The sequence below is a fragment of the Herpailurus yagouaroundi genome, unplaced genomic scaffold, assembly GCF_014898765.1.
Source record: "Herpailurus yagouaroundi ecotype Mexico unplaced genomic scaffold, PumYag 188, whole genome shotgun sequence".
In the NCBI taxonomy this organism is placed as follows: domain Eukaryota; kingdom Metazoa; phylum Chordata; class Mammalia; order Carnivora; family Felidae; genus Herpailurus; species Herpailurus yagouaroundi.
Window position 1 is genome coordinate 8,682,577 of NW_024412419.1, and position 21,521 is coordinate 8,704,097.

Below are 21,521 nucleotides of genomic sequence, written 5' to 3' on the forward strand. Positions count from 1 at the left end.
GCCACCCAGGCGCCCCTTGTTTCTTCTTTAAGTCAGACCAGTAGTTGAATATAGTTCCAGAGAGTATAAATGGAACCTGTACCATTGTAGTAAGGGTTATTTAGATGTTACCATTCGTTGCCTCATTGACGGAAGGCATTGGGACCACGTTCGACGGTCTTTATGAAGACCGTCTGTATGATGGTCCCTCCCCTGCCAGACTGAAGTTCTGTGCAAATGTGAACTGTATCTTGTTCGCCCTCTAGAAAGTTAAATGATGAGGTAAGTACTTACAAGCAAGTCCTGCTTCAGATGTCTTACAGATTAAACTCTTCTCATCTCTACAGCAACCCTTTGCAGTAGAGTATGAGTTTCCTGTCATTCTTGTAACAAAGTATCCTGAATACAGGGGCTTCAAAAAAACTCAGGTATAGCTCACGATTCTGGAGGTCGGAAGTCCAGAATTGGTCGCCGGAGGCCAAAGCCAAGGTGTCAGCGGGACTGTGTTCCTTTTGGGCTGTTCAAGGAGGAATCTGTTTCCTTGCTCTTTTGTGGTGTTGGCATAATTCTGGCGTAGGTTGTCTGCTGAGGGCTATTCGAAGTTTCAAGAGGCTTCCCGCATCTCCTGGCTCAGCCCTTCGTCCATCTTCAAAACCAGCAGTAGCTGGTCAAGTCCCTTTGCCACTGGAGTCTCTTATCCCTTCCCCCTCCCCCTCCTCCCTCCCCCTCCTCCTCCTCCGTCTCTTCTCCCTCCTGCTCCTCTTCTCCTTCTTCTTTCTCTGGTCTCGTCTCTTTCCAACCACAGATCCATGTTCTCCTCCTTTAAGGACTCGTGCGACTAGACGACTATTGGAGAATCCAGAATAATCTCCCAGTCTCAAAGTCTGTAACTTTAACCCCTTCTGCAAAATCCCTTTTGCCACGGGAGGGGACGGTCACAGATCCCAGGGAGTAGAGTAGGGTCATCTTTGGTGTGGGGGTCATTATCTTCATTTTACAGATGAGAAAACTGACGCACAGAGCGAGTAAGTAACGTTTTCAAGGTCGCGCAGTTAGCAGGTGGGGACCTGGGTCTCAGATGCGGGCAGTTTGGCTCTGGTGCCTGTCCTAATCCAGCTGCCTTACCTCTGCTTCGCCCTTGGTGCCGGGCTCATAGCGGAGGCTCAACACCTACCAGTCAGGTGTAAGTTGTAAGTTCACGCTGGACCCCTCTTGGAACGGACTGATCTGTGTTCAAGGCGAAGAACAATTTGGAATGTGTTAGTCCCTCCAGTTTTGAAAGATGAAGCAATCGTGTCCTAAGCAGACCTCTGTCTTTGCAAGTTTACCTTGATTTGAAAAGCTGCCTTGCAATAAACTCAGATGTTTTACCTCTGCTCATGTCGTGTCCCTGAACCCAGTCGAGTTTCTCCTTCAAGTATTGAGGGCTGAGACACAACATCGGCTACAAATACTTTCGCTCCAGTTGTCATGATGGAGCTGCTTCTACCTCAGAATCGATGTTACCGTGTAAAGAAGTCTACTTGCAAATTTATGTGAAAGTCTTATCAAATGCAAAAAATGGCATACGGTTTCTCGTTTGCTGCCTTGTGCTGCCTGTAACGTTTTCCATGCCCCTTTACCTTGAAAACAAACCGCTGTTTGGCCTTGGGTTGCCCTAGTAGGAGCTCCACAAAAGTGTGTTGATTGGAACCTCCACGCAAACGTAGACTTCACAAAGGGTGCCTTTGCTTAGACGCAGTAACTGGGCAACCTGCAGAGGTCTTACCACCCTTGGGCTGTGAGGGACATCCATCGCTTTGGCTAGATGTCTAGTGTCCTAGGCAGAAGTCCCAAAGTTGTAGATTCAAAGTCAGACCTGAAAGACAGGAGGGACTGGGTAAAACCCTGCTGTTTTGGGTATCTCTGGCCCGTCTCCTTCCTGCTTCCTATTCCAGATGACCCACAGGGTGCACTGCTGATCACAGAGGCCGCCCCTGCTTTTCTGCCCCTGGTGGGCTGAGGTGCATAGCTCATGGCTTTGGGGTCTCTGAATTGTCACCGTCTATTTGACCGATTGGTTCAAAGTGCCTGGCACAGAATGGAGGCACTCTAAGTACGTACGTAGGCAAGTCTTTTCTTGGGGTTCATACAGGCTCAGCTGAAGAACTCTTTTTTTTTTTTTCTTTAATGTTTATTCATTTTTGAGAGATGGAGGGAGACAGAGCGTGAGTGGGGAGGGGCAGAAAGACAGTGGGAGGCACAGAGTCCGAAGCAGGCTCCAGGCTCCAGGCTCCGAGCTGTCAGCACAGAGCCTGACACGGGGCTCGAACCCACGAACCGTGAGATCACGACCCGAGCCCAAGTCGGACGTTCGACCGACTGAGCCACCCAGGTGCCGTGATTTTTTTTTTTTAAAGTTTCATTCATTTTTGAAAGAGAGTGTGAGCGGGGGAGGGGCAGAGAAAGAGGGGCACAGAGGATCCGAGGCGAGCCCTGTGCTGACAGAAGCGAGCCCGTTGCAGAGCTCAGACTCACGAACTGGGCGATCATGGCCTGAGCCAAAGTCAGATGCTTAACCGACTGAGCCACCCGGGTGCCCCAGAATTGCTTTTTAAATGTGCCAGTGGAGGGGCGCCTGGATGGCTCGGTCGGTTCAGCGTCTGACTTCGGCTCAGGTCACGATCTCACGGTTTGTGGGTTCGAGCCCCGCGTCAGGCTCTCTGCTGACAGCTTAGAGCCTGGAGCCTGCTTCGGATTCCATCTCCCTCTCTCTCTGCTCCTCCCCTGCTTGTGCTCTGTCTCTCTCTCTCTTTCTCTCTCCCTCTCAAAGTTAAATAAACATTGAAAAAAAATGTGCTAGTGGAAATTTAGACTCCTAATAAATAAATGCTCAAATAGGAAATTCACCCCTTTTCTTCCTTTCTCTCGCTAGGAGGTGTTAGTCACAGAAGACAGTTTGGACGTTGTCGGTAAGATGTGGTGAGGACCTACAAAAGGAGAGAGTTCTCTCAAGGTCTGTAGGGGCTGCTCAAGGCCAGACCAGAGCAGGCCAGGACTAGAGGCAGGTCGCACAGCCTCACAGCTTGAGCTGTCAACTGGAGATCAAGAGGCTGGGTGGCGGGCCGGGCAGAAGGGAAGGTTCTTGGGGACAAAGCCAAGTCAGAGTGTGGGACAGCCGGAACCCTCTCTGTGGGAGGTGGGTGTGATCTGAGACCCCGGTCTGGCTCAGTAGCCAGAGGTCTGGGTTGAGCAGAACAGAGGCCGAGTCTTGCTCATGTCTTCAGGATCCAGAAGATTGAAGTGGGCGAGAGGAAAGGTGGAGGGGTCTCCGGCCGGCAACCGTGTTGGATTTGTGTCCAACTCCCATCTCTGCCTTTTACTAGTTGTACGTCCTTGGGCAGGACACGCCCTCTTTCTGGCCCTCACGTTTCCCCTCCTGTTGGTCTCCCAGGGCTGCACAGGATGAAATGAAGTGACTGTGGATGCCCAGCAGAAGTGGCCTCTGGGACAGTGCATGTGCAATCCCTATCAGGTGGACAGCAAATCCTTAAAATAGCTGCCCCTGCAAGATTGTAAATGACACGTTGATATTTTTGCATTTGCCTTGCACTACCACGTTCTGTCTGAACATCCTCTTCTCCCCAGAAGGTCGCCGTGACCTCGTTGTCTGGGACAGATTTGGCCTTGGTCTGCTTTCGTCTTATCATTGCTTTTCATACTGTGCTTTCCAGAACACATCACTCATCTCGTCACTGGCTGAATGGGCACTGGACCCCATGCAGCTCGTGGCAGATGGCTCTGCCCATCCTCTGGAGGCCGTGCCAGCCGATGGACCCGACACCCCGTCGCAGTTGAAAGGCCTGGTTCTGAACTCTCGCCCAGATATCCCCACGCCTGACCCTGTCTGTGGCATATCTTCCCTCTTCCTTGACTCACGGTATCCTTTGGACACTGTGCTCTGAGGTCCCCCTGGCTGATTCTTGGTTGTAAACTTCACACTGCGTGGGCTTAATTGATCTTCTGAGTTTAGCTTGCCCTGGGACCCAGTGATTGCTCCTGTTTGGTGCTTCTGAAGGCTTCTCCCAGCATTGCAGAGAGGGATCAGACACTTGGCAGGGTTTATTTTTTTTTATCAAAGGCTTACTTTTATAAATGCCAACTTGACTTGTTCTAGGAGGAAAAAAATCCCTGGGGTCAAGCTTGAGTTCATGTGGATTAATATGACCCTAGCTTTATGAATGGTCTTAAATATTCTTCTTCACTCTCTTCATCTTTGCCACTTTTCTTCTTTCTTTACATCCTATGACATTTTGAGACCATGTGGCTCTAAGTTTTCTTTATGTTGTTAGTTCCTTTAGGAGAGGGGAGTGGAGAAGGGAGCATCATGTAGTGGAAAGATGATGAGCTTAGGATTTCAGTCAACCTGCATTGAATACCAGCTGTGTGATGTTGGTTACTTAATGTCAGTGAGCCTTGATTTAAATAAGATGAGAATTTTAGTGAAGAATAAATAAAGGTATTATACGTCAAATCCTAATTGCAGTCTTACTCTCTATAGTTAACCACTCTTTCATCCTTTTTCTTGTTTTCAGGAGGCAGTCGCTTCCTATCCTTTTAACTGATTCTTTTGGTAATTGTGTTGACTTTTCTGAAGAACAGATTTTGCTGCTCCTTGAGTTTTGATTTTGGGGTAAATTTGTTAACTTCTTGATATGGAAGGTAAGGATTTTTCTTTTCTTTCACACATGCCCTCTTCTCCCCATACAGATATATCCGTCCTGGCCCCCACCCTCCCATTATGGTGATTTATAGTTTTTGATAGCTCAACCTAATGTGTACATCACTGTGGTCATGTAAACATTTTGACAACTGAGCCATGTATGTGCTACGATTAGTTTTCCTTTTTCCCATGTAGCTTTCTGTTTTTCCTGAAATTAGTAATTGCCTATTTTTTGTATGCACTTATCACTATTTATCTGGTGCTCACTACAAAATGGGGAAGTGAGAAGTGTTAGCAGGCATATTACCAGAAAGGGAGAAACATACCAGTTCTTCAGGGGAAAGGACTCTCTCCCTGGCATTAACTTCTCAAAATAATTTCTGTTGTGGGGTCGCGTAGAAATGATATCGTAACACAGTGGACTTAATGTTAAGCAAATGTCAAAGCCAGTTCCATACGGCCGTTTTCCATGATGGCGTTGGAAAAAAGTCAAGGTGATGCTATTATGGGAAGTTCTGGGAAGAGAATTGCACGAGGGACCAAGCTAATGAGTTAAAAATGTCTTGTGGTGAAACTTGATCCAAGAGTAAACTTGGGCGCCTGGTGGATTAGATGGACTTTGTGGCTCCCAGACGATCTTTTGTCTAAATGGCAGGACTGCACTCATTCATTCAATCAGGAAGTAAATGGGGACAGCCAGTATGGGCTGGACCCTAGAGAGTCTGTAATCAACAAAACAGATGTGGTCTTTGCCCTCACAGAGTTCATGGTCTTGTGGGAAGACAGACGTTGAAGCGTGAATTGTTGGTGTGATGTGTGTTGTAAAGGAAAGAGGCAGGGTGGCCTGGGAGGCTGTGTTACCCAGTCCTAATTCTACCAAGAGTTTAACAAAGTCTGCTACGTCTATTGTTCTGCTGATATAGATACACTAAATCCCTTAATTTCCCTTTCCTTCAACTTTTTTTGTAGGTTTATCTCCTTTCCGCATTGACAACCAAATAGCTGTTGGCTAGAGTAAACCCACAAGATTGCAGAATCAGTCTTTTTCAGGTTGTAAAACCACGTTCCGTCAATTATGAAACTTGCTCAGGGAAAACAGTGCCCCGGAGATTAGGTTGGACACTCCTCTTTCCTCTGTCCACACTGGGAAGGGGCCCGAGTTTGTGTGTTTGCTGCTGTGTCTGAGGAACAGATGACAAAATTCCTGGGGTCACTGTCCTGGTAGAACGGGAGAATGGTAACTTTTCAAGGATGAAGATCTTCTATTGCTTTACATCCACTCCAAATTCACATTTATGGCAAGGTGAATTAGTGGCAGAAATCCCTTTCCAACCTAGCCATAAAAGGCAAAAGTTTATAAAGTGTGAACACCCTTGTTGAAAGTAGCAGGATTATTTACTTGCATTAACTGTTCTAGGTCTTTAAAATGACACAACAGGGGCGCCTGGGTGGCTCAGTCGGTTAAGCGTCTGACTTGAGCTCAGGTCACGATCTCGCCGTCCGTGAGTTCGAGCCCCATGTCGGGCTCTGGGCTGATGGCTCAGAGCCTGGAACCTGCTTCCGATTCTGTGTCTCCCTCTCTCTCTGCCCCTTCCCCGTTCATGCTTTGTCTCTCTCTGTCTCAAAAATAAATAAAAACTTAAAAAAGTAAAATAAAATAAAATGACACAACAGTTTATTATAAGGCAGAGGGTTGGACCAGGTGGTAGTTTCGAGTTCCGTTTCAGCTGTAAAACCTATGGTTATTGAATGTTTTGTAAAGCCCTTTGCCAAGCTCTACTCTATCTATATGCATTAAGTGGTACAAACTCTGTATTTTCTGGGGGAAACTCTTAATACCAATACTCTTATGAAATGATATACATTTGTCAAATTTTACTTTTTTTTTTTTTTCTGGCTGTAGATAGGTGTTTGAAAAGAATGACCAGATAACTTTTTCAGATTGGAAGTCATTCAGTAATTTGACTGGAGGAAGAATTAGCCCTTGACAATTTTTTTTTCAACTGGCTTGGGCAATTCTCAACATTATTAAAATGTGACTTTGGTCACTGGAAGCACAGAATTGTCATACAGTGTGGTTATTACCTTCAAAAAATGACCAGAAGACCAATTATTTTTGTTCTCCCCTGGTTTGTATGTTTGGCTTCCACGGTGACTTTGAAAATTCCTTTTCACCAGGATTCAGAGGATCTTTCTCTTTTGAAAGTAAATGGGCAGAAATTCTAAAAATAGAGAATTTAAAAGAATAAAATCACCAAATCTTTAGTAAACCTGTGAAGATGGAGCGGTTCCCCTCACCCCCATCAGGAGAAAAAAAACGCATAAAACAGTAAAAAGAGTAGAATATATTGTAGGGCAGGAGCTGAATTTATAAGGTAGACATGAGATATTAATATTCACAGAGGCTTCGTTTTGGTTTGACAAGGCGAACGGAAGTGATAGTTCAGAATTTAGAAAGGGGCAAGAGAAAAACAGCTAACCACGTGAAGACATTCAACTTCACTTATAAAGAGGGAAACGCACGTTGAAATCACAGTGAACTACCATTTCACATCTGCTACTAACAAGCAGGAAAAGACGCTCAACTTTAGTTGTAAAGAGGCAAATGCATATTAAAACCACAGTGAGATACCATTTCACACCTACTAGCTGAGCAAAACTTGGAAGTCTGACAACATCAAGGGTGGATGAGGACGCGGAACAACCAGACGCTTGTTCTCCAGGAGAGGAACCTAAATTGGTACCAGCCTCTTTGCTCTAGGGGGCGCTGTTTACGCAGCCTACAATGTGAATGGTGCCCCCTGGGGTTGTGTGGCAGCCTCGTGGGTTGTGTGCGTAGCAGGAGACACGCACGATGGTGTTTATATTGGCTTCATTTGCAATAACACACAGACCAAAACTCAGAAGTAACTCAAATAGCCATCAACTATAGAGTGGAAAAACAAATCGTAGGATGTCCATACAATAAAGTGCTGTTCCAGGGGGAAAGGGGCTCCCAGATATGGGCAACGGCAGCGGTGAATCTCGGGAACGTTGTACTGAGCAAAAACGCAGGTCGAGAAAAATCATACAGTGCGAGTCCGTTCACCCAGAGCTTAAAAATGTCAAAGTGGACAGCATGCTGCTTAGGTTGAAACCTACATTAGAATTAAGTGAACCTAGCTTGTCAGGAATGCTGACTTCAGGTTTTAGCCCAGACCTCCTGAGACAGAAGCTTCTTTTTAACAAGATCTCCAGGTGAAGTTTCTTCTGCACCCTAAAGTTGATCTTTGCCAAATAGGAAAAAAAGAAAGTTACATCTGTGTTAGATTTTAGGTTAATAGTAAATTACATCTAAATGAAAAAATTTGTTAAAATTGTACAGTAAAGCGAGAAGAGTACGATTCAGGATACCAGTTACCTGGGGGCGGGGGTAAGGAAGGAGCTCACCAGGGTTCGGTAGCTGTTCTGATGTTCTTGTTTTTAATATTTTAAATATTCATTCATTCATTCATTCATTCATTGATTTATTTGGAGAGAGAGAGCAAGCGAGCTGGGTTGGGGCGGAGAGAGAGGGAGAGAGAGAGAATCCCAAGCAGAATCCATGCTTTCAGTGCTGAGCCCAATGTGGGCTCACAAACTATGAGATCGTGACCTGAGCTCACAAACTATGAGATGGTGACCTGAGTTGAAACAAAGAGTCGGACGCTTAACCACCTAAGCCACCCAGCCGTCACTGATGTTCTTGTTTTTAAACAGGAGGAGGCCCATGGCTGTTCGTTGTATCATGAGTTTTCATAACAAGTATCTTCTACATGTTCTTCTGTATCTGCTCAGATTCAATAAGCACAATTCAAAGAAAGAAAGGGGTTAGAGTGGGGATGGGAGCAATCTGGGAGGTTGCCTGGAGCGAGTAGGACCCGAGCCCGGCCTAGAAAGTTGGTGAGTTTTGGTTTTTGTGGAGCGGGGGCGTCCCAGGTCTCCCTTGGGTCGGAGAAGTTGTGTCCAAGCCCACCCATCCCAGCTCTGAACTTTGTCGGCCCCTGTGTGGGTCCATTTCCAGGGAGAAGGAGTTCCACAGGTGAGTGGGCTGGTGTTAAGGGGGCACTTTCAGGCAGGGACTCGGGGCCTGAATTGGAGGACCAGTCTGGGGACGTTTGCTCCCCACTCAGTCCACGAGTAGGGTGTCCAGTTTACCCCAGGAGAGTCGTCCCCTGAAACGCATGAGTAGCTGTTGAGCTAGAGCCGAAGGCTGCTGCCAAAGAGGCCCCTAGCCTGGGCTCCCCTTTTACAGAGGTGCCAGGACCTGCCCGGTGCCGAGTGGCAGCGTCAGGCCAGTGTGGCTCCAGCGGTCCAGCCCCCCCTCACCTGCCCCATATTGTGCAGCGCCCCCCAGTGGACTCCACCTTGATGGAATGTCATGATTAGTATCCTGCCCCCTCATCCCCAAGAGGTGTTTATACAAACCGCACGTGACCATTTGTGGGTTTTTTTTTTTTTAACGTTTATTCATTTTTGAGAGATGGAGGGAGACAGAGCGTGAGTGGGGAGGGGTAGGGAGAGAGGGAGACACAGAATCCGAAGCAGGCTCCAGGCTCCAGGCTCCGAGCTGTCAGCACAGAGCCCGACGCGGGGCTCGAACCTACAGACCGCGAGATCATGACCTGAGCCGAGGTCGGACGCTCAACCAACGGAGCCCCCCAGGCGCCCCATGCATGTGACCATTTGTAAAAAAAAAAAAAAAATGTAGAAAAAACATTTGTCTAAATTCCATTTCCCCAAACATCCACTGTTAAAATTTTCATGTATTTCCTTCCAGTCTTTTTTCTATTGCATTAAAAAAAAAAATACTATTCTGTTAGTTGCCAAGGATGTGAGTGATCTAACTTTCTATCCTTATGTGTGTTTTCTCTGCCTTCTGTTACGGCTTTTGTGCTTTTTTTGGTCCTTTAGCATGTCATATTACATATGTAGACACTATCTTTGCCAATGAGTCACCATCAGCAGGAATAAAGTAGAAAATGTTACTTTATTCCTGGAGAGTTTAGCAAATATCACATATTTTGGGTCATTCATTCTTTTTTTTTTTTTCTTTTTTTCTTACTTTTAGAAAGTTAACTGCCTATAGGAGCACTCCTCCAATAAACACTCTCTTGGTACTTATGTTATACTTGGTGCTGGGGAAACAGACGGGTGAGTTTCTAGGAACTCCGGTTGAGGGGGGGTGGTGGGAGGGTCCACGCAGACTGTCCTTCTTTCTGGTAAAATCCAAGACTGAGCCTTAATGGCTTCCGTGATGAGGGCTTGTTTCTGCGGAGCAGAGCCGATAATGTCTTTCCTCTGAGCAAAAGCCACAGAGCAGTTATCTTTTCCCAAGCTTTGTTTTAAAGTTCACCACAGACTTCCACAGTGAGGAAAAAAAAAAAAAAAGGTGCAGTAAACTGGGTCATTCTGACCTAGAACCAACCAAAATACTTCTAATTACTGCACCAGGCAGTGATGAATCATACCTTCGCAAGCTTGCTGCCTTTTCAGTGCTATGCATGCATAATCAGACTCATTGTTTCGTAGCCAGTGAAACGTCTGCTCCAGCATGTCTGGGTCTGTAGGAGAGAGGTTTGCAGACCTTCCCGGCATAGGAACCGCAGCAGGTCTGTGCTAGTGCGGTGGAAGGGGGGGTTCTTTATGCTTTTGGACTTTAAGCTTCCTGACAGCAGGGCTGTGGCTTAGTCATTTTCACCACGATGATGCGGATGAAAGCTACTCTTTGTTGAGCACCTACTGTGTGCGAGGCAGCGTAAAGGTGCTTTACGGTCCTAGCGCCATTTAAGCCTTCCAACCTCATGATATAGGTATTATGGCCCTCATTTTGCTGAGAAAACGGAGGCTCTTGGAACCCAGATCACGCAACTACCCAGCGTATGCTGGGCACCTAGCAAATGTTGGGTGTATGAACGAATGACAGCTCCGAGCTAATGAAGGGCAAAGAGAGGCCAAAGAGGAGAAGCTGGCCATGATGGGCCAAAAGAGTTGGCCCCCCAAATTAAGAGGCTTTGTACCTTGCCAGTCACTCCTCTTTTGCAATTTTTAAGCTCCAAATTAGAGGTGAGGTCGGGGAGGGAAGGGGGTTGCAATGTAGGCAAATAACACAAGACACAGATGAGGGGATTTGTGAGCAGCAAAGACATCAGCTTGACTAGTCCTAAAAATAAAGAAATAAATACAATCAACGGGAAAACACTTAAGTGCCAGCCACTGCGCGAAATACTCCATTATCTTACTCACCCCTCACAAAACCTCTTTGAAGTGAACCTTGTTATCTCCGTTCATGACAGAGAAAACCAGAGCTCAGACAGTCAGGGAGTCTGCCCAAGGTCACACAGCTACCAGGTGGGCGAGGGGCGGCACGGAACCCCAGGGGCAAGCCTCACAGCTTCCCCGAGACTCGGCTGCGGTCTTGTAAACAGAAGCCGGGAATGAAGATTTCATTATTTATGCTTGAATTTTATTTTGTATGCGGTGGGAGGGACAATGGATGACCCGCAGATTTCTTTCATGCTAACAAAACCCGACAAATGGCCTTAGCCCAGGAAGAGATTCCAGCCCCATCGCTGTGGGGAGAAGGTCAGGTAGGAGATGAAAAGTTTCGGGGTCGCCAGAAATAACGCACGAGGAGCGATTCGGTGGCGGCAATCGCATTTTCCAAAGCAGAATCAGCACACCATGGCCTTTGTGTCTTCGTTCAAGGATCAGAGAAACTCCTGGAACTGGTTTGTGTGCAGGCATATACATTATGCAGTCGATCCTACCGTAACAAGACATATGTGTGCCTCAGAGTCACTGCATCGTCAGAAATTGCACCATAAGGGGTTATAGGAGAACCGGGGTTATGGGCATAGCACTCAGAAACTTCATCAATGACACACTGGGGGGTGGGGGGGGGGGGGGAGAAGAAAAAATCCTATCAGAAAAGGAAAGCACAGTTTTACATATGCAAAACGGTTAGGAAGTACATAAATCCCACCATAAATGTGGAACCTTACTGTGAAGTGTAAGATCACACGAATGAAGCTCTGTGTGCATCGGAGGGGTTGCAGCTTGTGAGAAGCAGGGAAAGGAGGGAGGCGTGGAATCGTGTGGAAGGTTCCAACAGCTGTGGGTGGGCGTGGCAGGTGTGGTGATTGGAGGTAGCTGGTCCCGGTTTGAGGGGGTCCCCAGTTTGCTCATTGCCAAGCAGCTCTGTGGAGCTGGGCGCCCTTTCTTCTGCGTCCGCCTTAGTGTTTCTTGCACGAGAAGGCACTCCCAAGCACACAGAAAATTCACAAAGTGGTCAAATTGTTCTGTCATCTGTCGAACTGCTGGGGCCGATTTGCAGTTCAAAAACCAGCGTTGTAGCAGAATTGTCTGTATATAGGAACAACATAACCGAATGGCTAAAACTCTTTCCTGTGGAAAGGCGTGTGGCTTTCCTACCCACAGCCTTCCTACTCAGTTCTCCAGCAGCCGTGGGTCCCTGCTACGGACTGAATAATGTTCCTGTCCTCCCCGAATTCATAGGTTGAAAGCTAAGCCCCAATGTGGTGGTGTTAGGAGGTGGGGCCTATGGGGTGTGATTAGGTCACGAGGGAGGAGCTTATGAATAGGATTAGTACCCTTCTAAGGGACCCCAGAGAGCTGCCTTGCCTCTTCATGTGAGGACACAGCAAGACGACCGAACCAGGAAGCAGTTCCTCGCTGTCCCTGAATCTTTGGGCACCTTGATGTTGGACTTCCAGCTTCCAGAACTGTAAGAAAGAAATGCTTTTTGTTGAAGCCCCTCTCTGTGTGATATTTTTGTGAATAGCGGCCCAGCTGGCCCAAGACTATCCCTTAGCTCTAAAACCAGAGGATGGCCCGGGTCACCTCGAAGGGCTCCTTCCTTCTCTGTGATTTTTGGTCTCTTGTTGAGTGGGCTGGTGGCCAAGTATGGCCCCCTGATCTCTCAGAGGATAACCCAAGTCACTGTGTTTTGTTTTGTTTTGTTTTGTGTTGTTTTGATTCTCTTTGTATCCCTGGTTTTCCTCCTGGATATTCTTTTCACGCTTCAGTCCTTCAGATGCTGTGACCTTTGGATTTTCATGTGTGTGTAAGAATGAGAGAGGAGGTCCGCTGGGAGCTCTGTGTGTCCTCAGATGGAGCTTTGTGGATTGGCAGTGTTGCTGTTTTGGGTGCCCAGGAGCGAATCAGCTGGTATTCTGGAACTTTCTAAATTGAAGACTGTGTCTTTAAGAGCGGGCCTACTTCTCGGTTGATTCAGTTTATACGGAGAGGAACCTTGTGTGTTTTGCCTGGGGGTGAATGCCTGTGTCCTGACATTCTGCCTGTGGCCACAGGATGGGAGTGGAGGGACCAAGTGCTCTGTATGCGGTATTTCAGAGAAGCTTCCTATTTTCAGGGCTGCTTCTCCACTTAACAGACGCCAGAGTCCCTAGTCTCCGTTTTTTTGTAGCACCTTTTGGCCTCCTCTGCATAGGCACCATACCGCAGTACCCTTTATCTGCCTCAGCCCCGCGTCCGTCTCTCTAGTCTGGCTTCTGGAGGTTTGTTAAACCTAAACAAAGAAGGTTAGTGGTCAGGTCTGTATAGGGAGGTCATGGCCACCGCCCAAGTAAAGAGAATCTAGAACTGGAGTTTGAAGGATGAGTAGGAGTTCATATCACAGACGAGGGGTGTGGGCTTTCCAGGGGGGTGAAACGTACAGTGGGCACAAAGAGGCATCACAAGACGTGTGTATTGGGGGTGGGAGGGAGGGGAGGGGGGGTGATGGGTCCTGAGGAGGGCACCTTTTGGGATGAGCACTGGGTGTTGTATGGAAACCAACTTGACGATAAACTTCATATATCGAAAAAAAAATTGCTAGAAAAAAACAACCACCAAGACGTGTGTATTTGTTACCGGTGTTGTCATGATCTCTAACACAGGACACTGTGCTGGACAGATGGAGACTCTTCTGCTTTTTGAAGGTCATCACGTCTAGCCTTTGTGGTCAGAAAGAAAAATAAAGCCGACACATCACAGTCTCAAGTGTTTGTGTTGGCGGCTGGTATGGTGACTGTAATCAGTGCTCGTCATATTTAACGTGCAGGGGACTTGGCCAGGGGGGAAGAGCGTTTGACGTGGAATAGAAGAAAGGGGTTTATGGCAGGGAGATATATTGGCATTGACATCTGTTGGATTTGCAGATCTGCGTTCAGAAGGGCGGTTCACACCAGGAACATCCCTACAGAACTGATGTGTTGAGCTCTCTCTCGTCCTCACACACCTCAATGCTATGTTCACATCAAAAGCCTATTTTGACAGTAATGGCAGAGCATAATCAGTTCAAAGATATTGTGATGCAGCCTTAAGGAAGACAGATTTTTCTTCGCTCATTTTCTCCCCGTGATGATGACAACTTAACGTCAGTTTACAAAGTTAGCACAGGACAGGAAAGATTAAAGAGGCATAACAAAAATCTTCAATTCTTCCATTTAGAGGCAATCACTGTAGACATTTTTCAATATGTAAATATAAATGTAATATATATGTTAATTATAAACATACAGTGTATGATGTTCCATGTAATACAGAGTAATACATAACCTATATTATATAATACTACCTGGTACATTATTGTAATATTAACACAGTATTACTAATATATAAATATAAATGTGTTTTATGTAACACGTATATGTTACATAAAATATACACGTACATGTATATTTCTCTCTCTCTATTTCTATAACTATTTATTAAATGTTTGTTTACTTTGAGAGAGAGAGCAGGGGAGGGGCAGAGAGAGAGGGAGAGGGAGAATCCCAAGCAGGTTCCACACTGTCAGCACAGAGCCTGACGTGGGGCTCGATCCCACGAACTGTGATGTGAGATTGTGGCCCGAGTGGAAATCAAGAGACTGATGCTCGGCCGACTGAGCCACCCAGGTGCCCCTCTGTGACAGTTTAGACTTCTTTTGTTGCTGCACGTTATATCCTAAGTACGTCTGCATCATTTGGAAACTCTTTGTGTACGTAGCTTTTGTGCGTGTGGATATTGGAGACCACATTAAGCTTTCCTTTCTTGTTGGGCGTTTCTGAAGTGTCCAGCTTCCCGCCATTACAGACAGCGCGCCGAGTGGCAGACGTCGCAACAGGTCCTCCATGCACGGTCACCGGGCCTGACGGCCTCCCCAGATGGACAAAGCCATTGTGCCAGGGGTTTGCTTGGACTTCCGGAGCCTCACTCCAGCAGAACCACCAGGGGGCGCTGCCCCTGCCCTTGCTGGGAAGGTTGGGCATGAGTGGGGTCTCTTCCAGCCCTTTCTAGAGACACTGCTCAGCCGGGGAAGGCTCTGCGATACGGGGTTCTTCCTTCCACCCTGTAGCTCCTAGTCCTTTTTGGAGCTGGACCTAGAAACGGCTGAGAGCTCTTTTTGCTGACTGGGGCGCTGACAAGAATAATGCGGCACTTTGGCCTTTGTCACAAAAGGTAGGTGGCATGGAAACCCTGGGTCACATCCACGTCGTATTTGCGGGCAAAGAGAAGATCCTGACGAGCAGATAAAAATAAACGTTAAAGGTATTCAGCACAAATGAAGTAAGCCCCCATGATTTTGTTCCTTTGCTTTTTCAGTTAGGACCTGATCAGGATTCCTGGATTTCAGAGTCCATTACAACAGGGACGTGTAGGCTGGCGTTTTTTTCCACGGCAGAAGTGATTTCTTTCTTTCTTTCAAAAATTTTTTTTTTTTTTTTTTTAGAGAGAGAGAGACAGAGAGGGTGCGTGTACATGGGTGGGGGAGGGGCAGAGAGGGAGACCCAGAATCTGAAACCGGCTCCAGGCTCCGAGCTGTCAGCCCAGAGCCCGGCACGGGGCTCGAACTCACGAGCCATGAGATCATGCTCTGAGCCGAAGGCGGACGCTTAACCGGCTGAGCCACCCAGGTGCTCCAGAAGGGATTTCAATAAAAGAAGCTTAAGGATGTGCATCTGTGCCTCTCCGGGGAGTTTTCCTTGTTGGGGTGTGCTCCCGGTGTTCACGGGGATCATTTTTGAGGGCACGTGCTTCCGTGGGTCAGCGCGGCACCTGCCAGCAGACGGGCCTGCCAGCTTCCCGCGGCAAAGCCGAGGCCCTTCTCCCGACCCTTTGTTCTCTGCGCGAGAGGACGCGGTCCCCCCCCACCCCTCCAAGTACAAAACTTGCACGTTGTTTAAAACGTCTCGGTTTAACTGCTGGTGGTTAGACTGACAGATTGGCCTGTACCTGCGTGGAGAGCACTCTGACCCGGCAAAACACTTCCGTGCTAAGAAGACAGAAAACTGTGGCATTGGCCATCTGACCCAGCAGGAGCCTGGGACAGATGGAGCTCAACTTGGAAGGTCTGCTGAAGTTTTTTTTTTTTTTTTTTTCCCCCTCCAGTTGTTGTTGTAGCCCCAGGAGCAGATACTGGCACTGAAACCTTTCCCCTGGCTGGCTTGGCTGCCGCTGCTTCTCTGGGCAGGGGCCGGGAGCCAGGGTGTCAGGCTGACCGCACAGTTCTCAGGGGCATTAAGGGCTCCCCACGCGATCAAAGGCACAGCCCCAGGGAGGCGTCAGCCTCCGCGAGCGCTCCCACTCTGCTGGGTGCAGGCTGCTCTTGGCTGCTTTGTTTACGGGGCTGCCTGAGATGACCAGCTTTTTGTAAGGTACGGTGCAGTGGCTTCGGGGAGTGCGGCACCCACTTTCGGGGGTGGAAGGGTTTGTGTTGGCTCGTTGCTTATGAGACAGACAGCACTGGTCTGAGGTCAGGAGAACGATTGCAAAGCATTAGCGTTTCAATAAGCCGCAGGTGCAGGTGCTCCGAGCAAAGTGCACTGTTTGGAGTGGCATCTCAAGGGGTCGTAAATGATTAGTTCTGCACAAGGTGGGCACAGGAGCAGCAGTGGGTATAGTGAGGATATGATGGGCTAAAGATACCCTACATATCTTGTGTATCTTGTATACATACATCATGTGTAAAGGTCCGCAGCACTCTTTGGGTCCTGCCTGCTTGTTTCTGGAGAAAAGTTTCTCAGTAGTTTGTTCTTCCCTGAAAATCTTGCGGGGCTTTCTTCTGAAGGTGCCTCGCCCCTATTCAGTTCTCACTGCAGCTGGAGGGGCCACGCTGCTTTGTAGTTCCCGTGGAGAGAGCTTGGGGACGTTCTCGGATGAAGCACTGTGCACCGTCAGCGGATGTCTCCAGGGCCGCGGTGGCGCAGCAGCTGGGGGGGGGGCAGGACGGCCGTGGTGGGACAAGTGAGCCCCTCGCCCCGGCTTTTCTTCCTTAAACAGCACCTGTGGAGTTTATGGGTTCCTCTAGGGAAAATCGGAGAAATCTGCATTAGAATGGCGTTTCCTGCCAGGAGGACTGTCAAAGAGTTTATAGGAGACCATTCCGCGGTCTGAATGCGTTTATGGCCATATCATATATTGGGGGGCGACTGCTCCTACACCCCCAGTCTTCATGGGGGAGGGCCCCAGCGCGCCTGTGGAAATCACAGAGCGAGGCTGAAAGCGGCAGCTTGAGAGTGCTGTGCTAATGATGGTTTTTGTTGTTTTGGTTTTTTTACTCCATTTTGGACTCAACTCGAAATGTCACCGTAGTTGTCCGGTGGCCGAAGGTTCTTAAATTTTGCTGTAGGGAGATTGGGGGAGGAAGGGACAGCGGTTCGTGGCAGCTCAGATCAGAGCTGGAGTTTTGGGGGGGGTTCTGGTACGACTTTGGGGGGGGTGCTGTGTCTCTGTGGCTGGCGGGGCACATCCGGTACCTTCCCTTGAGGCCCTGAAAGCTGGGCAGGAGTCAAGGGGAAGGCTGTTGCCTGCAGGGACAGGGGGCCTGTGGTTCGAGTGTCTGGGGTGTGCAGGAGTGTTGGGGATGGGCCGCCAGCAAGGGCGGGGCTGGAAGGTCCCCGGCACTTGGGACACTGAGCTTCTGTTTTCGGGCCTGAAGTCACCAGCCTCCCCCTCCTTCCTCTTGCACGTGGGGCCGGTCTGTGAGTTGCGGTATATATCTCAATATTGTCCTGTAGACCATCCTTAGGAAGCCTCTCTGAAATAGAGCCTAATCACGTCTGCACAGAGTCCTTTCCTGCTTCCACAAAGCTGGTTCTCAACACGTTGGCTGGGCTTAGTCTGAGCCGGCCCCTCGTCACCCCTCTACCCCTGACCTTACATGCCTACGTCTGGAAGGACCTGCATCCCCCAGGCGCACGACGGCGTGTCCCCCTGGGCCAGGCGTGGGTGCGCCGTCCACCTTCTGCCCAGAATGCCCTTTCGCCTTTGCCGCAAACTGGAGCTCATCCTTTCCGACGCAGCTTTCCGAGGAGGCCCTTTGAGACTGACCTGAGAGAGAAACTTCCGCTCTCTTCTGTCTCCGTTGAAGTCACCTTCTTGCCTGCACCCTTGCTAAGGCGACCACCTCCCGGGGTCATGTGCTCATTGTTTTCCTGCTCTTCCTGTTTTGGTTCACGTTCGCCCTTAGCTCCAAGTGAGAAGGCAAGATTTCTACTATATAGCCAAACTTAAGCTTTCACTTTTAAGGCTCAAAATCATGATTCTGGAAGGGGGGGAAAGTTCACCTTTTCACAGAGGAGGCACAGTAGGGGCCACACTTGTCAGTGTGTGGCTCAGGGCAGACCCAGCTGCCTCAAGTTGGTGCTGAGACCCCGAAGGCCTCCAGCTGCGTCTTCTTCCGGAGGCAGGGGTGGCCTGGGTGCGGGTGGCAGGGTCTGTAGCAGCCTGGGGTGATGAGCACAGTCAGCCACCGCTTCCTTGCCAGAGACCTACTCTTTGTGAGAAAGCGCTCCGGACTCTGTAAGGGATGGAGAGCCGAGTGAACTTGGCTGCTGTCTGCAGCAGCTCAACCCCCCCCCCCCCCCCCCGCCCCGAGGGGGTGGGAGACGCGCACCCTGTGGTCTTAGCGGGGGCGGCAGCAAGTTCTGCGGGTGGCGGAACAGAAGAGGGAGCGATGAATTTGGCTCAGGTGCAAGCCGAAGGGGGAACAGGCCCCCACAGGGCCCTCCAGCAAGCAGCGTGCTCATGAGGAAAGAACACAAGTGCACATCTTGTACTTCGATGTTCAACAGGGAGGGCTTCCTCCCGACCCCGCTCGGAATAGAAAGCGGTGAGGTGAGTCCAGGTAATCTCCGGGGCAGTAGCTAATACGCTTTCTGGAACTGTAAGAGCAGTGGCATCCCCTGGGGGGGAGGGGGGGGCTGAAATAAAACCTCAGGTGTGCTTATTTGGTACAGCTGGGGTTTCAGATTCTGCACCCAACGGGTGCAGCTTTCAGACGGGACTGTGCTGCATTTCCGTACGTTCCTTGCTGTGACCCCCCTCCCCCACGCCCTCTGTTTAGGAGGTATTTTCTGCTGTGTGTGTGCGCGCGTGCGCGTGTGTGTGCACGTGTGTGCACACGCACGTGCGCACACACATATATATATATGTAGATATCTATCTATCTATCTATCTATCTATATATATATATATATATATATATGCACAGTGTCCCAGGGGAGTAAAGAGGTGACTAGAATAGTTCTTGCTGTCAAGGAGCTTTTAATTTTTTTTTTAAATTTATTTATTTTGGGAGAGAGAGCAAGAGAGTGAGAGCAACCCATGAACCATGAGATCATGACCTGAGCCGAAATCAAGAGTCGGACCCTTAACCGACTGAGCCCCCCAGGTGCCCCAGGGAGCTTTAGGTTTGGAGAGAAGGGGGATGAGACACACAGAAATCGCGTATCTGCTTGCGCTGGCACATTTCGGTCGGTGCACCCCTGAAGGAAGCCAGGAGCCTGATGACTTCTGCTGGGGTACAGTGAGTCGAACCAAGTCCACACCTCTGGTTGGCGTCTAGAAATGCGAGTCATGAGGAGTTAATTTCCATTTTACAGAGGTGACCAGAGTTTATTCACATCCGTGTGTCAACTTCCCTCTGTATATTCGTTTATTTGGCCCTCCCTTCGGCTCTGGGAGGCAGTTCTTCATGTTACAAGCGAGGAAACGGTGGTCCAGAGAGGTTAGGTAATTCACCCAAGGTCACACAGCTTGAAAATAGCACAGCTATGAATTAAGCCTCTGGTGGTCCTCTTCCAAAGTACATGGTTGGTTTTTGTTTTTGTTTTTGTTTTTGTTTTTACCAGCTAGCAGGCAGGCGGGTTATGAATGCTTTGTAAGGCCCACCTTTGAAAAATTGTTGGAAGCTGGTAAAGTGGAACTTTACTGAGAGGCTTATGATAACTGAAGGGGAGCTGCAAGCCCTTCTCTGAGAGCCCTGCTGGTTCCCATCTAACTGGACAGCATGACGTGCGGACTGAAGGGCTTGTTCTCAGCACATCGTGGGCCTCCGGTCTCCGTGCAGAGGGACTGAGCCAACAGCGTGTGCCCTGGGCGTTTGGGAGAAGAGCCGGATCGGGCACGTGTGCAGCAGGCGAGGTGTCGGCTTTATCTTCATGAGCAGCACCCAGGGGTGCACAGAGCTGGGTGTGCTCTTCGGGACCGTGAGCTAGCCCATTCTGGGAAGTCCGTAACATTTGTTCACAGATTTGGGCTCTGGCACGGGCGCCTCCCTACTTGACAGAAAAGCAAAGTGGAAAGTGCTCACAAGGGAACGGGGAATAACTGGGGGCCCAGAGGTTAGCCGGACACACACGTCTTCGGGTTCCCCGGTAAGTGTCAGGAGCCTTTTAAGATAAATGGATTTTCTGTCTCTTGGGCAAACCTTCTGATCTTCTCTTCTGCAAGGAAGAGAGAAAAGAAAGGAAGAACAGAGAAGCAGTCACAGGCTGAGCCGGAATATTTTTCTTTGAACGGCTGGAGTCTGAGTCTCCTGCTTTAATCTCCAGGGAACGGCCAGTCGGGCTGACAGGCGGACACTGTCCAGGCCCCCGGCCCGCCGGCTGCTGGCCACTTGTTTGCTTTGCTGCATCTCGAAGTGGTGGTCTGAGCGGTGGTCTTTCCGCCCTCCTCCCTCCCGCAGACCTGTCTTCAGGCAACATTCTTAGAATGCTCTCGGTTTCCGTTGTCTGGCTAGAAATGTGTCTTTTTTAAATGGGGCTTTTCATTCACTGAGGCTTTATTTTCTTGTTCTGGAAGCCCTCCCCGCCCCTCCGCCCCCCCCTTTGGTCAAGCACCTTTATGAAAGAGCTCAAGGCAGTTTTTTTTTTCTTAAGCAAAAGTTTCAGCGGGGCTAGACAAGTGAATGGCATGAAAAAACCCCCACCAACTTAAAAAAACAACACTCTCTTTTCTGAAGTCACCGGCTTCATTTGAAAGCAAAGATTGTCCTACTTCGGGCCATCGTTGGACGTTCTAAAATCGTCCAAAATGTAGGACCTGGGACAAGTCACTTAATCTCCCCCCGCCCCGTCTCAGTTTCCTAAAGTAAAAAGAGAATCATGCCGTGTGCCTTTTAGAGCCGTGATGAAAGTGAGGTAAAAACCAAGAAAAGGGGCTACACAAAGTGGCCCTAATAAACGATAACCACTGTTTCTATTTTTCCTATGTTCCTGGGGCTTACGTTGCTAAAGGAAATGATAAGGACGTGAAACCAACAAAGGCTTTAGATCTCAGACCCCGTGTCCTCATCTGCAAAATGAAGATCGTGCTTTTGTCACAGAGGTGTTAGCACACAGCAGCTACTAAACAAGTACTGCTTTTCTTGTTTTTCCGTTGAAACTTGCGTCTCTCTCCACGTATGTATTTATTGATTTATATGTCGCATACACAGACCGCGGCGTATGGTATATGTTATTTGCGTTCCAAAACATAGACTAGAAAATAAAAGGATGAGATGGACTAGATGAAAACAGAAGTTTTTTTTTTT

General features: G+C 48.8%; 1 protein-coding gene across 9 annotated transcripts in view; it reads left to right on the plus strand.

Annotated features, from left to right (window-relative positions):
* The window catches only part of GREB1 (growth regulating estrogen receptor binding 1), a 147,569-nt gene that overhangs the window by 38,478 nt on the left and 87,570 nt on the right, over positions 1 to 21,521 (plus strand). For 3 of the 9 annotated variants that reach the window (XM_040496089.1, XM_040496092.1, XM_040496090.1), the window contains exon 1: positions 18,665 to 18,823. The exons of 2 other annotated variants lie outside the window; for them this stretch is intronic. In XM_040496089.1, coding sequence (XP_040352023.1) covers positions 18,734 to 18,823 — 90 coding nt within the window. In that variant the 5' untranslated portion in view covers positions 18,665 to 18,733. Of the gene's footprint in view, positions 1 to 11,641; positions 12,447 to 14,971; positions 15,167 to 16,211; positions 16,363 to 18,655; positions 18,824 to 21,521 lie in introns of those variants that run through there. 4 more of the 9 variants (XM_040496095.1, XM_040496097.1, XM_040496094.1 and 1 more) reach the window with 4 other exon arrangements.